General features: G+C 38.5%; 1 protein-coding gene across 2 annotated transcripts in view; it reads left to right on the top strand.

Moving 5' to 3' along the window:
* The window catches only part of IGSF11 (immunoglobulin superfamily member 11), a 205,078-nt gene that overhangs the window by 163,881 nt on the left and 23,377 nt on the right, over window positions 1–17,820 (top strand). For both annotated transcript variants that reach the window (XM_049877076.1, XM_049877066.1), the window contains exons 2-4: window positions 11,976–12,139; window positions 13,673–13,880; window positions 15,296–15,451. In XM_049877076.1, coding sequence (XP_049733033.1) covers window positions 11,976–12,139; window positions 13,673–13,880; window positions 15,296–15,451 — 528 coding nt within the window. The remainder of the gene's footprint in view (window positions 1–11,975; window positions 12,140–13,672; window positions 13,881–15,295; window positions 15,452–17,820) is intronic.

Here is a 17,820-nt window from a genome sequence, read left to right as displayed (position 1 = left end):
TAACTATTAATGTAATCTGCCCTTACTCAGTGAATATGATCCAGTTGCACACTGGGTGAATGTAGCAAGTTAGATTAGCCAGCCCACTCCCACCTCTTGTTCATTAGAAAGAAATAGTTTACTCCAGGAGACCTGCTGAGATGAAGAGTTTCAATTAACATGGAAGGGGACCGTAGGAGACAAATGTCAACGAAGATGTTGAAGTGGTAGGGGCCTCATAGCTTAAATGACCTTGCGCATGGGTGCCCTCATGACTTTGCGTGAATTTTATTTCCTGCTGGTGCATTCTCACGCGCTAGAGCTAGTACCAGTTTCATTTAGTGCCCTGACAGTTCCCTTCCACTTCAGCACTTGCTTTTCTTTGTGTCCTGACTGCTTGGCATCTATGGGTCTTTGCTTTGGACAACTGGTACCCTGGTTTTGTTGATGCCTTTTTTTAAGGACATGATTACCTTGCTTATTGAGTAATCTGTCCCTATATATAAATCATCTATTACTCATTTTGGGGACTCTTCTGGGTAGAATTTTTATAATTATTCTTAGAGACGCTCCTCTACCTCTGGCTTGCAGACTGTGGTCACCCTTATTAAAAGAGATTCCTAAATGAAATAGAACACCTATGCCCATACATAGCTGGATATGAAATCAGGAGAGGGTGATAATATTGGAAGATTTGCTGTAGTGGATTCTGACCAAGTTCACACCAAATGTTCAGAGATATTGCTGAGTAAATGCCTCTCAAATAATATACGTGCCATGGCATAAAGGAGTCAAATTAAAGGAGTCAAGTAGGCCTATGTGCATACTTTTTTTCTTTCGAAAAGTGACAAAGAAGAATAATAATGTGGAAAGTGAGCACTGGTTCAGTACAAGATTTTAGATCTCCCTGTCTATCTCTGTCTCATCTGTGGGGCTGCTCTTTGGAACTACTCCTAAGGAAATTATTTCTACACCTGGTCCCTTGGTATTCCATTTGCACTTGAGATGGTCCTTGAGGGATGTCTGTGGTTGAAGAGGAACAGTTAATGAGAAGATACTGAAGTAACATTTAAAGGAGAGCCATAATACCATGGAAACACAATACACCTTCTCCTCACTTACAGACTTTGTTATCCGACATATCACATTTTGTAAAAAACCTATTATATGACTGTTTTGCACATTAATGATGTATGTCTGGCAGTAACAAATGCCAAGGTGTGAGACAAGAGTGACACTAGCTTTGATGGTTATGTGTCACCTTGGCTGGGCCATGATTCTCAGTGGTTTGGCAGTTACATCATGATGTAACTTGGCAGTTATATAATGATGTATAGTCATCCTCCATTTTGTGATTGATGTGGTCATCCTCCATTTTTGCATAACACAGATTTTGCATAACGACCTGCTCTTTTGTACCTAACCAGGTCAATAAGTGAGGAGAGGGTGTACCGTACTATGATGGACTGTAGACTATGTATGTGTGTTTAAGTCTTCGACTACAAAATAAGGATATTTAATTTTATGGTAACTTGCTTTGCATATTAACAATAAAATATATGGTGTAATATGGCATAAAGTGAACTAGAGACTTGGCAGTGATCCTATAAATTGATTAATAAGGATGATGAGTAGTAGTGCCATCTGCATTGATAAAATTAACCAGATATTCACTATTCATGTGATTTAGTACTGTATTGATGGCCAGAATATAATTTAATGTTAGTTAATACAAGCATATATTTTTTAAAAGTTCAGATGGCAGTTTTAAAAATATAAAGTAATAACAATTAAAAAGATAGATTAGTTCATCTAATTAAAATTTGAAAAGGAAAAGTGATATGTTTTACAAATTATTAGTGTTAGATAATTGTGGTATTCCATTTTTCATGATGTTTCCTTCAGAAACTTCCATAGTTTCCTTCAGAAAACAAGAGGTACAGTGTAGAATTTTTGTCTTCTAAAATTTATGTCAGTCTGATTACATGTTTTATATACTAGAAAGAGCATTTGTGAAATCATATACACCAAAAAGCATTTTGTGACTGCTGATATTAAAATTTTGTGGAAAATAAAGACACACGTCTCCTGAAGTGCCGTAAGGCCCTTTTGATGTTTTGCTGACTGTGTTTCCAGAGGGTGGTCTTCTGGAAGTTGGGCTGATCCTGAAACATGAGCACATGCTTCATAACATCAGAGAACACTCTAGTATTTTAAAATATCGGGTATATCACTTGGACCAGTCCCCATTCACATGTTCTAACTTCAGGCATTCTAACTCTAATGGGTTTGCAGTGGCAATTTCATGCGTCTTGAGGCTAATAGTAATCAGATTAATATAAAATATACTTTGCCTGTCCTCTTGGATATGTAGTATGGATGATTTCTTCTAGGACTTTTAAGGTTTCTCTGCTGCCAGCTTCTTTCCTTCCAATATGGACCTCTTGGTCTGAAAAGATGTAAATTTATTTCTGCTTTAAACCTTGGGAAGCAGTGATCTAAACAAAGAACGTAGACAAAAGTTATTTATGATTTAAACTCCTCAGAGGAAACATGACCGTGTACTTTATGTCTTTTTAACTTAATTGCTAAGAGTCATTCAGAATTCATGAGTTGACTTAATTTTTTTCTTGGGTGAAAGTACTGAGAAAAGATTCAAGTCTGCAGAATGCTGCCAATTCAACTCTTAAATCATGCATTTTACATGAAAAGATTGCAAATTGTAAGATATTTTAAATGAATTTTTAATCTAATATTTAGCATTAAAGTTTAAATTCTTGTCTAGAATTACAAACATGGAAATATACTTTAAAAGGATACAGGATTTTAGTTTTTTTTTTTAATGAAATAAAAAAAAATTAAACATTTAAAATGTTAAAAAAAAAAAAAAAAAACTTCACTGATTTCCCTCCCTGTTACTCTCTGTTTTTGGTTATACTCAATGTAACTGGTATGCTAAACAGGAGTCCTGAGGCACAGTCACGAAGCCACTCTCTCACTCTATTTTGTCTTCCATATCTCTTTAAATTTATTCAGGGGCCCGTTCTTCTTTCCCTAGATGAAAAAACTTAATTTACTCAACTTCTCTGATCACTATAAGTTTAAAATAAAACATAACGAAAGAATCATTAACTTACATAAAAAATATATGTGTAGTTCCCTGAATGCCCATGTACACCCTTCAGGAGCGCAGAGGTCCACCCTCAGCTTCCTCTTCCTGAGGTCCCATTAGGCAGCTCTCTCGGACAGAATCTAAGATGATCCCGTACCAGCTCTTGTATGTGTTCACATCAGATCCACTGGGAGCACTCAGGTGTCTTTTGTCCTGACGTTCAGGGAACGAAAGCCCATTTGCAGGGCGGGAATGGGATGGCACCAGGATGGGACTTAGAGCACACCACAGCTCTAATAAAAAATCCCCTTCACAAAGCCTCTTTATAGACTTTGACTCCTGACCCATTTATTCCCTCAGTGTAGTCCTAAAAATTATAAAACCAGTTTTCAACCATCTTCTTTGTGCAGATCCTTTAGGGTAGTCTGTCTTAAAAGTCACCTTGGTATGTGACATCTTAATTCTGATGGCTTAGGGTCGTCTTGGATCCTTTTTAAATCCGTGGAGAGTTCTGTTAGCTAACGAGCATACCTTGTTTAAGTTATATGTTCCTATGTACAGGCTGAGAGTAGAGCAGGTATATTTATAAATAAATAGAGTTTTACTTGCTCGGCTTGCTTTCTGTTGGTAAAGAAATATCCCTTCACCTGATCATAATGGAAGCAGTAATATCACCGCCGTATATCTTATGAGACATAGTCTGTGGAAGAATTTGGTACGATATAAAACATACTTGACTGGAAGTCAGAAGATGCAGGTCCTAATCTTAAGACCATAGACAAGTCTGTCTCTTTGGACTTCAGTATTTTCATATAGAAGTGGAAGGAATTGGATTATATCAATTGAACATGTGTTTATTGAGTTTCTATTGTGTGCTTTCATTACAATAGGCTGTAATGAATATAGCATACCGGTAAAGACATAAGTTAAATAATCACAGTAATTAAAGTATAATTACAAATTTGGAATGGAGTCCCTGGGTGGCACAAACAGGTAAACACTCAACTATTAGCTGAAAGGTTGGTGGTTCAAACCCGTCCAGAAGCACGTGGGAAGACAAGCCTGGCGGTCTGCTTCTGAAAGATCACAGTCTTGAAAATCCTATGGAGTGGTACTACTCTGCACACATGGGGTCGCCACGAGTTGGAATTGACTGGATGGCAACTAACAACGACAACAAGTTTGTATAAGTGTTTTTGACTTACCCAAATGAAAAAGAATAATGTTTTGTAAGACCCTGACCTAGGCCGAGGGGTCAGGGAAGGTTCTTCTCTGAGAAGGTAATACTTGAACTGAGATGAAGGATGAGTAGGAGGCTACTAAGTAAAGGGGTTGGGGCTTGGAACACAGCAAACCAGAGAGAGGAAAGACTGAAGACAGAGCAAAGCGCACGATTGAAGAAGGCAGGAAAAATTTAGTTGGTACGATGGATCAGATTTGATAATGGATTGGGTTTGAGAAGTGACATGAGACTAGGAGTAGTCAAGAACAACTTCTGCGTTTCTGACTTGCACAACTTGATGGCCGGTTGAGCCATTTGCTACCACAGGGGACACTGGAAAGGGATCGTATATACAGGGAAGGCAGGCATGAAGGTGATGATGAGGAGTTTGATCCTGGACAAGCTGACTTCAGGTGCCTTTGAGATAGCCACATGGAGATGTCTAAGAGGCATCTGGAAATAAGAGGAGAGGCTTAGGTTAAAGAGAGAAATTTGGAGACCACTGGCATATATATTGGAATGGGAGCTATGATAGTGAATGAGATCCTGTAAGGAGACAGTTTAGAAATAAGAAGAGAAAGCAGTCCTTTGAGGAATGCTGACATTTAACAGCCATGTAGAGAAGGATGAGACAGCAAAGGAGACTAAGAAGTATTAAGAGAGATAGGAACCAAACAGAAGTGCATTATATCACTGAAGCTAAGGGAAAAGTGTGTTTCAAGAAGGAGGGGATGGTTATCACTGCTTGATGCTACTGTGAGTCCAAAAATGAATAAAAATGTCATGCAACCACATGGAGCTCTCCGATAAACCTAGGGAGAATCATTTTTAAGAGCGATGGGGCAGAAGTAGATTGAAGAATGGGTGGAAGAAGAGTCTATGGAGAAAGTAAATACTGTTTCAAAAAGATAAGCAGTGAATTGTCAGAGAGAGGATGGCTCCTGGAGGGGACTGTCAGGTGGAGGGAGGGAGGAATTTTGTTTTAAGTTGGAATACTTGAGGATGTTTGAATGCTAAAAAAAATGCTCCAGTTCGTAGGGAGAGGTTGAAGCTATAAGAGGGAAGTAGTCTACGATAAGGTAAGATTACTAAGGAGGCCAAGAGAATGGAATTCAAAGCTCAAGTGGAAGGCTTGGCCTTGCATAGGGGGCACCTCCTTTAACAGGAGAGAGGAACAAAGGAAGAGATTTAAGGTGATTTGTATGTTGTCTTAGTGATCTAGTGCTGCTATAGCAGAAATACCACAAGTGGATGGCTTTAACAAAGAGAAGTTTATTCTCTCACAGTCCTGTAGGCTAGAAGTCAGAATTCAGGGCGCCGGCTCCAGCTCTCTGTCAGCTCTGGAGGAAGGTCCTTGTCATCAGCCTTCCCTTGGTCTGGGAGCACCTCAGCACAGGAACCTCAGGTCCGAAGGATGGGCTCTGCTCCCGGCACTGCTTTCTTGGTGGTATGAGGTCCCCATGTCTCTTTGCTCACGTCTCTCTTTTATATCTCAAAACAGATTGGCTTAAGACACTATCTAATCTTGTAGATCTCATCAATATATCTGCCACTAATCCATCTCATTTACTTTACATCATAGGGATAGGATTAACAACACATAGGGAAATCACATCAGATGACAAAATGGTAGACAATCATACAATACTGTGAATCATGACCTAGCCAAGTGGACAGATATTTTTGGAGGACACAATTCTATCCATGACGTAGGTTTAGAAGCAGGAAATTGAAGGAGTTTCCATTTGATGGCTTTACGTTTTTCCAGATGATCATGAAAGTTCACTCTAGGCTTAAGTTTTGTGATTGTATAATATAGTAGTGATAACAATAACAGACATTCATAGAATGATTTCTAATTGTTGAGTTATATGCAGTAAAGCAAATGTTCTCTATAGGGAAACTGCCTGGATTTGAATCCAAGACCTGTTTCCTAGCTATATGGCTGCGAAGTGGTTTCTTATTCTCTGTGGACCTCAGTTTTTTCTGTAAAGTGAGGATAATGTCAGTAGATACCTCATAGGGTTAAATGAGTTAATATATGTGAAATGTTTAGTGTGGGCCTGGAATATGGTGGGTATGCTGTAAATGTTGGCAGTAAATAGAAGCAGTGGTAGCAGTTGTCATTGGCGTCTGGCACCACCCTCATCAAACCCCTTTGATGGTAGTATTTAGCCCTACTTTACAGACAAACAAACAGACTCGGAGAGATTACATGGCTTGTTCGGGGCCACACAGCTAAGGACAAGTAAGAGCCAGATTGCAGACTAGATCTGTCCAATTTCAATCACACACTTGTACAGGTTCTGAAAAAAGCTTATTTGGAATATTTCTTCTGCAGCTATCTCGGGACTCACGCTTTCAGGATTAACTTTTCACAAAAATGTGAAGTAAATCAAGCCTGTCGTTCCCCTGGCCTTTGCTTGCTCCATGATCAAATAACCTTTCTTTTCTGCCTCTAACATCTGAGGTTCTTTCAACTTTTCCTTTTAACCTAGAGGAATTTCCTAATGCTATTTAACATAGAGACTTTTCTTGGTATTATTAGGTGCTTTATATTCTATCCAAAACCCATTGCTGTCAAGGCAATTCTGACTCATAGCGACCCTATAGGACAGAGTAGAACTGCCTCATGGCATTTCCAAGGAGTGCCTGGTGGATTAGAACTGCTGACCTTTTTTGGTTAGCAGGTACATAGTTCTTAACCACTATGCCACCAGGGTTTCCTTATATTCTATCACAGATGGCTTATTTTATGAGACATTTTAGTCTGCATATTTAATTCCTGAGAACATATCAGACTATATGTGAAGAACATGAATTTCTATAGAAGGAAGTCGCTATGTAAGTTTGTTTTTAAATTAATTGTAATCATAACAGCGTGTTATTGTATTACTTTTTTGGGAGAACGGAGATAATATCACTTCAAAATAAAACAGCTTGAGATAGTGCCATGGACCTAATGTATTTTTCATGATCCAGAGTGGCTTATTTGTAGGATCTCCCTGACCCGTTTTCATCTCCGATTATTCCCATACTTTTTTTCCATGGTCCCGGGGGGCAGGCATTCTTTTCAGAAGAGATAACAGTTGATTTTTACTTCCTAGCAGTTGGCTCTGGGTGAGTCACTGTTTTCTTTTTATTTTAACAGCTTTATTGAGGTATAATTTATATTCCCCACAATGCTCTCATTTAAAGTATAAAACTCAGTAATATTTTGTGAATTTATAGAGTTTTACATCCATCATAGCAATCCAGTTTTAGAAGTTTTCCATTACGCTGAAAAGTCCCCATGAGCCTTTTTGTATCAATCCCCACTCCCTCCTCTCCTGCCCAAGGCAACTACTGAACTGCTTTCTCTGTATATAGACTCTCCCTTTCTGGACATTTTGTGTAAGTGCAGTTGTACAATTTGTAGTCTTTTGCATCTGGCTTCTTTCACTTAAAACGAAAAAGCAAACCAGTTGGCCACTAAGTTGATTGTAACTCATGGTGACCCTATGTGTTGCAGAGTAGAACTGTGCTCCATTGGGTTTCCAAGGCTGTGACCTTTCTCAAACAGACCACCAGGCCTTCCTTCTGAGATGTCCCTGGGTGGGTTATACCCGACAGCCTTTCAGTTAGTCATCAAGCGCTTAACCGTTTTGCCGCACCCAGGGACTCCTTGCTTTCACATAGCAAAATGCTTTTGAGAGGTTCATCTATGTTGTACCATGCATCAGTAGTTTGTTGCTTTATTATTATTTTTTTTGTCAGCTTTTTTTTTTTAATTTTTATTGTGCTTTAAGTGAAAGTTTACAAATCGTCAGTCTCTCATACAAAAATTTATATACGCCTTGCTATATACTCCAAGTTGCTCTCCCCCTAATGAGACAGCACACTCCTTCTCTCCACTCTATTTTCCTGTCCATCTAGCCAGCTTCTGTCCCTCTCTGCCTTCTCATCTCCCCTCCAGACAGGAGCTGCCCACATAGTCTCATGTGTCTACTTGATCCAAGAAGCTCACTCCTCACCAGTATCATTTTCTATCCTATTATCTGGTCCAATCCTTGTCTGAAGTGTTGGCTTTGGGAATGGTTCCTGTCTTGGGCCAACAGAAGGTTTGGGGACTGTGACCTCTGGGGTCCTTCTAGTCTCAGCCAGACCATTAAGTCTGGTCTTTTTACGAGAATTTGAGGTCTGCACCCCACTCCCCTCCAGCTCCCTAGGGAATTCTCTGTTGTGTTCCCTGTCAGGGCAGTCATCGGTTGTAGCTGGGCACCATCTTATTCTTCTGGTCTCAGGCTGATGTAGTCTCTGATTTATGTGGCCCTTTGTGTTTTTTGTGTGCCTTGGGCTCATAATTACCTTGCGTCTTTGGTGCTTCTCATCCTCCTTTGCTCCAGGTGGGTTGAGACCTATTGATGCATCTTAGATGGCCACTTGGCAGAGTTTAAGACCCCAGATGCCACTCTTCAAAGTGGGATGCAGAATGTTTTCTTAATAGATTTTATTATGGCCACTGACCTAGATGTCCCCTGATACCATGGTCCCCAAACCTCCGCCCCTGTTATGTTGGCCTTTGAAGCGTTCGGTTTATTCAGGAAACTCCTTTGCTTTTGGTTTAGTCCAGTTGTGCTGACCTCTCCTGCATTGTGTATTATCTTTCCCTTCACCTAAAGTAGTTCTTGTCTACTACCTAATTAGTGAATACCCCTCTCCCTCTCTCCTTGCCCACGCTGGTAACCATCAAAGAATATTTTCTTTTCTGTTTAAACTATTTCTTGAGTTCTTAAAATAGTGGTCTTGTACAATATATGTCCTTTTGCAACTAATTTCACTCAGCATAATGCCTTCCAGATTCCTCCATGTTATGAAATGTTTCATGGATTCATCATTATTCTTTATTGATGCTTAGTATTCCACTGTGTGACTATACCGTAATTTATTTATCCATTCATCCGTTGATGGGCACCTTGGTTGCTTCCATCTTTTTGCTCTTGTAAGGAGTGCTGCAGTGAACATGGGTGTGCATATATCTGTTCATGTAAAGACTCTTATTTCTCTAGGATATATTCAAAGGAGTGGAATTGCTGTATTGTATGGTAGTTCTTGCTTTCTTTATTTTTGAATTGTATTCCAGTGTATGAGGTATCGTATTTTGTTTATCCATTCACTAGCTGATGGATATTTGTATGTGTTTTCGATTTGGGCCATTATATGAATAATGCTGCTATGAACATTTACATACAAGTCTTGTGTGGATATATATTTTCATTTTACTTGGGTAGGTTCTTAAGAATGGTACAGTGTTCTTCAGAATGGAATTGTAGGGCTGTGTCGTCAAGTTTTTAAGAAACTGTGAGACTATTTTCCAAAGTGGCTATCCCACTTTATGTCCCCCTAGCCATGCATGAAGCTTCCAGTTTCTCCAAACCCTCATCAGCAGTTGGTATTGTTTCAATTATAGCCATCCAGTGGATGTCTGAAACCAAACAAATCCATTGCCGTCTAGTCGATTCTGAGTCACAGTGACCCTATAGGACAGCTAGAACTGCCCCATAGGGTTTCAGGGCTTCTTAGGGTTCCCAAGACTAAATCTTTATGGAAACATACTGCCATATCTTGGGTTAGAACTGCTGATGTTTTAGTTAGCAGCCAAGCTCTTAACCACTGTGCCACCAGTGCTCCTTAGGGGATGTGTAGTATCTTATTATGGTTTTATATATGTATTTTCTTAATGAATAAAGATGCTGGACATCTTTCCATATGCTTATTTGGCATTTGTATGTACTCTGTGATGAAATGTCTATATTCAAATATTTTGCCCACTTTTAAATTGGGTTGACTACTTTGGTGAAGAGTAAGACAGTACACAGTACTGAGGAAGCAAGCACAACTTGTCCAAGCAAGAGTCATGGAAGCGCCATAGACACATCAAAACTCGACGAGGCCCCAAATCACTGGGCTGAGGGCTGTGGGGGCTGTGGTCCTGGGGAACATCTAGCTCAACTGGCATAACGTAGTTTATAAAGGAAATGTTCTACATTCTACTTTGTCGAGTAGCGTCTTGGGTCTTAAAAGCTTGTGAGCGGCTATCTACGATACTCCATTGGTCTTACCCTGTTTGGAGCAAGGGAGAATGAAGAAAACCAAAGATAAAAGGTAAAGATTAGTCAAAGGACCACAAGTACTACAACCTCCAACAGACTCAGTAGATGGTGCCTAGCTACCACCACCGACTGCTCTGACAGGGATCCCAATAGAGAGTCCCAGACAGAGCTGGAGAAAAATGTAGAACAAAATTCTAATACACAAACACACAAAATAAAAGACCAGACTTACTGGTCTGACAGAGGCTGGAGAAACCCTGAGAATGTGGCCTCCAGACACCCTTTTAGGTCTGGCATGAAGTTACTCCTGAGGTTCACCTTCCAGCCAAAGATTGGACAGGCCCATAAACAAAACAAGATTAAATAGGCACACCACTCCAGGGGCAAGGATGAGAAGTCAGGAGGGGACAAGAAAGCTGGTAGTAGGAAACCCAAGATCAAGAAGGGGGGAATGTTGACATGTCATGAGGTTGGCAACCAGTGTCACAAAACAGTATGTGTACTAATTGTTTAATGAAAAGCTAGTTTGTTCTGTAAACCTTCATCTGAAGTATAATAAAACAAAATAAAAAGAATAAATTGGGTTGACTGTTGAGTTTAATAGTTTTTATTTTATTTGTATGTGTGTGTGTGTGTGTATATATGTATATATTTTTTTTCTGGATACAAATTCTTTATCACGTGTATGATTTGCAAATACTGTCTCCCGTTCTATGCCTTGGCTTTTTGTTTTCTTAATGAAGTCTTTTGAAGCACAGAAGTTTTTAAAAATTTTGGTGAAATCCATTTCATCTGTTTTCTTTTAAGACCTCTTTGACCAACCCACAAAGATTTTCTCCTGTGCTTACTTCTAGAACATTTATCATTTTAAGTCTGTGAAACATTTTGGGTTGACTTTTTGTGTATGGTGTGAGGTAAGGGGCCAAGTTTATTTATTTATTTTTTTTGCAAATGAATATTGAACTGTCCCAGAGTCATTTTCTGAAAAGCCTATACTTTTCTTCACTTAATTGTCTTGTACCTTTGTTGAAAAGCAGCTGACTGTAAACGTTAGAGCAAATTTTAAAATCAGATAGTGTGAATTTTCCAACTTTGTTCTTTTTTGATTTTCTTTGGCTATTCTAGTTGTCTTTTCATGTAAGTTTTAGAATTAGTTTGTAAATATCTACTAAGAACCTTTTATGATTTAAATTGGGATTCCTCTGAATCCACTGATTAATTTGGGGAGAATTGACATCTTGGTAATACTGAGTCTTCCAAATCTAGAACATTATATATCTCCATTTATTTAGTTCTACTTGTTTTCTTTCACCAACATTTTATACTTTTCAGCAAATAGCTCTTGTACGTATTTTATTAGATTTATATATAGGTTTTTAATTTGGGGTTGCACTGTTGTGAACAGTGCTTTAAAATTTATATTTCTTATCTCTCATTACCATGTAAGTTTTGCTCAAACCCTATCAGTTGAATTCTCCCAAGTTTTGTTTCCATCACACAACTGTTTCTGAAGGGCTTTGGACTGTCAGGAAAGGGTGAATACATAACCTCCTTGTTCCTTCTTCTGTAGGCATTACAGCTTCCCTGGAAGTCTCAGAAAGCCCTGGGAGTATCCAGGTGGCCCGGGGTCACACAGCAGTGCTGCCCTGTACCTTCACTACCAGCGCTGCCCTCATTAACCTCAATGTCATTTGGATGGTCATTCCACTCTCCAACGCTAACCAACCTGAACAGGTACTTCTCTCCCATGGAATACACACCTGTCCTGTGCTCCCTCGAAAATATTAATCTTTTCAGTGGGGATAGGTAGGGAAGCACCCTGAGTACTATTTGATTTTAGAATCACCATTTGCAGTATGCCTGTGCTGTGTTAAGTCCTTCCCTTCTGCATTAACAGACAACTAACAGGTGTCCTCTTTTTAAAAGACTTTTTTTTTTTTAGTTAACAGATGTTAAGTAGACCCTCTGGAGTTTTGTGTAGGAACCTGAAATTTCATTAAAGTACATTTATGAAAGACATTACTGACAGGAAATGCCAAGACTGAAAAATCAAAGCTCTTTTGCTAAGAAGGAACTGGTACTAATGCAGGTGGATGAGCGAGTAGTTTTGTAAAAATAGTGATAACAGTAAGGAAATAACATTAAATAGTAATGTATTTGTTTGGCTAACTTCAAAAATATTTTAAAATAAACATGACCAGACATACTAGCCAGCCTCAAAGAGTTAAAAATAAATTAGAGTGCCCACAAGAAAGAGTGTACATGAAAGTGAAAGTTGTTACCCAAATAAGCTGTATCAATTATGTAGGTAAAAGACCCATACTTTGTTATATTCATTGCAGAAAATGACGCTTGGAAAATTAATGACTTTCGATCATGACTGCACCATTATTCCAAAATACAACTTCTTTTATGAAACTTTTCTGCTTCAGTAAGCTTATTATTATCTAAAAACATTCGATAAGCTAAATTTTCTGGTAAAAAATCCAAATATATACGCATTTAATAGATCATTTATTTCATCAACTCACTCTCTCCTTCTCAATCTTGGATTCATGGAATTTTTGTAGACTGAAATTTCAAGATCAGTTTGTTTGAGATCATTTCAGGAGTCAGTGATGGAGACAAAAAGGCAAAGAAAGAACTTGACCCCAGTTACCTAAACATTCACAAGCAGGGCTTGAATAGAACCAAGTCCTTCACTCTCAGCCCAAAAGGCCTTTTGCATCACAGTTCTGAGTTCTTTCACATCTCCCCTGAATAGTTAACTTTGATAATATAAATTAACGTTAAGAACAGCAGTTATGGACTTGTAACTGTTTATCTTTTTTATGACATTTGTTTATATTTAGTCTATAACCATGACCTATCATTTTGTGACCTAGTAAGCATGGGAATGGCAGTGCTGATTAAAAAAAATACAAAAAACTTTTTGTTTTGGATTAATTTTTTGGACTGGTAAAAATATTTATAGGCTGATGGTAAGGTAGAATTAAAGACAGTTGCTATTTTCTGAGGAGTTGTATAAAGAAACAGAATTTCCCAATTTGGTGTGTGAAAGAATTCCGAACCCCGGAATATCTACAGACAGGCGCGATAGTAAAATTTTGGTGATAGCACTAAGATTAGTAATGAAAATGCCCAATGTTTGGTGCAGTCTGCTGACTGCTGTCTACTAGATAGTCATTGTTATGTGTCTAGGAGGGAATTGTTATGTGTCTAGGAGGGAGTACAATGGCCAATTATTTGTTTTGCTTTCTCTTGCAGGTCATTCTGTATCAGGGCGGACAGATGTTTGATGGTGCCCCGCGGTTCCATGGTAGGGTAGGATTTACAGGCACCATGCCAACTACCAATGTCTCCATCTTCATTAATAACACTCAACTCTCAGACACAGGCACCTACCAGTGTTTGGTCAACAACCTGCCAGACAGAGGGGGCAGGAACATTGGAGTCACTGGTCTCACAGTGTTAGGTGAGTGACAGGAGGAGTTCCAGGCACCTTGGGCTTTCTTATGAATCCACTGTATTAAGCGTATTCACTTCTGCTCTTACATCTACAGTCTCCATCTCCTGGTGTCCTCTTTTCTCTCAGTCCCATCCTTACTCTGCTTCTCCATGCTTTTTACACATAATGTTCTCCACCCTTTTCTCTATTTCAAGCAGCTCTATAGACTTTACTTCTATGAATTTTTCTGAAGATGGGAAACCTTGTTGCCATTGAGTTGATTCTAACTCATGGAGACCCTATAGTACAGAGTAGAACTGCCCCCTTGGGTTTCCAAAGAGTGGCTGGCGGATTCGAACTGCCAACCTTTTGGTTAGCAGCTGAGCTCTTAACCACCGTAACACCAGGGCTCCAAAGATGGGAAAGGTGATACAAAATATCATCAAAAGTAGCCTCTCATTTTTTCTTAAGCTTCTATGGGATAGAATTTACTATTGACAGCAAATTAAATCAGTAATTATTTATTTTAAGGACCAAGCAGAAGGTTCAGCACATGTGAGAACAATACTATTACCCCATGTCTGTGCTTTACACTGAGTAGATGGCTCTTCCGTATACTTGCATTCATTTCTATTCGTTTATTCATTTTTGAAAAGGTGAACACATTTATTGAAAAGTTATTAGCATTACAAATACTTCATCACTTGGACTTAAACTCTACTGTCTCTGTTCCTGGATATGAGCTATCAGGCCATTGGCTTGGTTTATATTTTTGTTGATTTGCTTTTTACGACAAATCACCACCTTCCTTCTTTAGTGTTCTTATTTCATAATTCCTTGTTTTATGTCATTGGGCCTTATTTGCTTTAATGATTGTAAAGTGTCCATTGTATTACTATCAGTTAGTAGACACACTGAACCTTACTCTAACTTCCGCACCATAAAACGGAAGTTGTTGTAAAGCGACCCCATTTTCGTTGATAGAGTACCAAAGCTCCTTATTAAAGAAGTCTTAGCCAGAGAGTAGCTGGCAGGGTGAGTGATTGCTATTCTGTGCAGTATCTCTTCTAAAAATGGCCTATTTCAAAAAAGTTTTTAAAGGCAATATGTTGACATTAAGGATCTTAAGAATTCTTCCTGAAAGGAAGCAGAGTAAAACCAAGACCATGAGATACCTTGATAGTCAAGGGATAGCCCCTTTTTCCATATTTACTCCTTGTCAGTTGAGCTTGTAGGCCCTGCACCTACGCTCAAGCCTGCTGAATTAGTACGTGCTTATTTTTTTTTATTTATCTTCTGGTTTCACCCATGAGAGAGTTGCCTGGTGTGTGTTCCCAAAGCAGTGTTATCTGAGGTTCCAGCGTACTGACTGTTGATGTCTCCTCCATCATCGCTTGGCTCATAGTAAATGTGTGCTTTACTGTTTATTCTTCCTATTATAGTTCCCCCTTCTGCCCCACACTGCCAAATCCAAGGATCCCAGGATATTGGCAGTGATGTCATTCTGCTCTGTAGCTCAGAAGAAGGCATTCCTCGACCAACTTATCTTTGGGAGAAGTTAGATAATACCCTCAAACTACCTCCAACAGCCACTCAGGGTATGTATGGTGTTGCCTTTCTCATTTGATTAGTTATCACAGAAAATTTTGACTCTGTGATCCACAAAGAGGTCAACTTTAGTAGATTTTGAAAAATAACACACAGAGTTAGTGACCCCTGAAAATGCTATCAGGATCATTTTGTGTGTTCAACTTTAAAGAGAATAAAGTATTTTCTTTCTCATCTCTGTGCTATCTATATGAAATGTATCTCATCCAGGGGTAGCTATATTTGGAAATTCTGTTCTGGTATAGTGAGGATCTAAAATAGCTGACTAGTGGCTTCTTTATATTCTTAACTGTAAGACAGTCCTTGAAGTTTATGAGTGAGAATCCACTTCCTACTTGAGGCACAAATGCCTGTTTTGGTGTGAGAACGATTAGCATGGTCATGAGAGGGTTAATCCTCCTGTTTTCAGCCTCAAGTCTAAGTAGAGGAGGAAGATGGAAAAGAGAGCAGGAAAAGGCCTCAGATCACTGGAGATCCAGGCATTGACACACCAGACAGGTAACCATGAGAAGCATGGGTATGACGGATGGTTTTCTACCTGTAAATCTAACTGTTGAAATCTGGCATTAAAGAAGATGTTTTTGAAAAATTGAGGAACTTTATAAAATAAAATGAGGTAGCTTTACAGGATTATATATAAAATCTTCCATCTAGATTATAGAAAATAAAATTTTCTATAGAGAAAATAAAATTTAGCAGCTGTGAGTGCTGCATCATCCCCAATACAGAAAATGTTTCTTATGGCGTCCTCAGGGAAGATTTATAAATCTTAACTTAAATCTAGAGCAGGCAGTTAATATAGAGGCCCCAAACAGCCTTCATTATGCCTGATAAGTTGGAATCATGTTGATGGTACGTGTCTGTCACTGAAAAGTAAAGCCCTAAGTTGTGTGGTGACGTTAGACATATTAGCCAGGCCCACAGGCCTCTAAAGTACCTTTAAGTTTCCTTTATTAATCCCAGCAGAAATATTAATCTCCCTTTCCATCATCTTTTAATTAACTTAGACCACAATTCATTATTTTTTAAAAAAAAACTTCTTTCCAGTCTAATAAGTTTTGGTTTACACTGATGACAATCACTGTAACACTCTTGTTCCCTGTGGATTGTTTGTTGCTAAGTGTTTTCAGCCACACTGGGATCTAAATAGCTTTTTTTTAAAAATGGATTAATTTGTTAATCTCATCATTGTAAGTGGCATGCCTAAAATAACCCTTATTTTGAAATCCAGAAAACTATATTCAAATTCCAACTTTTCCATTAACAGTTCACCCCACCATATTTTATGCAAATAATGTGCACCTTCTGCGTTTGTTTGCCAACCACACCCTCTCCCCAGGAGGTATTTTTATAAGTGTGCTGTGCTAATTTTTTTATATAGCAATGCATAAAAAAAAATTGGCATAACAATGTTATTGGCAAACAAACATAGAAGGCATGCATTATTTATGTAAAATACGACATATTGCCTCTGTAAAATAAGGCAGTTAAACAATATCATCTTCAGGGTCCTCTGTAACAGCATTACATTCTACCAGTTATATTTGTAACATTACTGTGGAATATTGGACTGAGTTTGGAATTACAAAGGAACTTCTGAAAGTGGTTGTGTGTAAACTGGGAAATACCTGTAGAAAGAACCTCCCACACCTGTTTGTTGTTAAGTAAGTGTTTATCAGTCAGACTTCTTGGTATCCTCTTTGCTACTTGATTATCCTTTGGTACTTTAGGTATAAAAGTGAACTTGAGCACCGAGAATGAAAATTTTGTATTTTATAATTCATATTCTGGATTAGTCATCAGAATTACTTTGGATAACTTCATCTACCCTAATAATACACATTAAATGAGTTCATATTTTAAAATTTAATTTCACCCCTTGACACCTGCGTTAATAAACTGGATCTTGGAATAGCACGTAATCCCAAAATAACTTAGATTGATTTTTTCAGAAGATTTACTTTACCAGTTATGTTTGTCATTGTTTAATATAAACTCAAGAAGCATCCTCTGGGAAAAGTACATTTGACACCAGGGCAGTGCATCCCAGAAGTGTCTTTGGTGACAGGGGCATAATATTCTCCAAGGATTAAAATTGTCCGTGTGTATCAGGACTAGCTTGAAGGAGCTCCCTCTGGCAAAATCCAGGACTATTTGAACATTAAAATAAATACATATAACTCTTTAATAAAATGAAAATCTTTGAATTTATATTGGTATGCATAAATAAATGGGGGAGAAGGGAAAGCATGTTCTTACAGCAGAACGTCAACTAATGTGTATATAAGGAATGATGGAGTTAGAAAATCATTCTTGGATGTCAAAATAGTTGGCGAAATTTCAATGAATCATGGGATAC

This window comes from Elephas maximus, chromosome 1, assembly GCF_024166365.1.
Source record: "Elephas maximus indicus isolate mEleMax1 chromosome 1, mEleMax1 primary haplotype, whole genome shotgun sequence".
NCBI lineage: Eukaryota > Metazoa > Chordata > Mammalia > Proboscidea > Elephantidae > Elephas > Elephas maximus.
The sequence above is the reverse complement of the archived record's forward strand: the minus strand, read 5'-3'. Positions and strand labels throughout refer to the sequence as shown.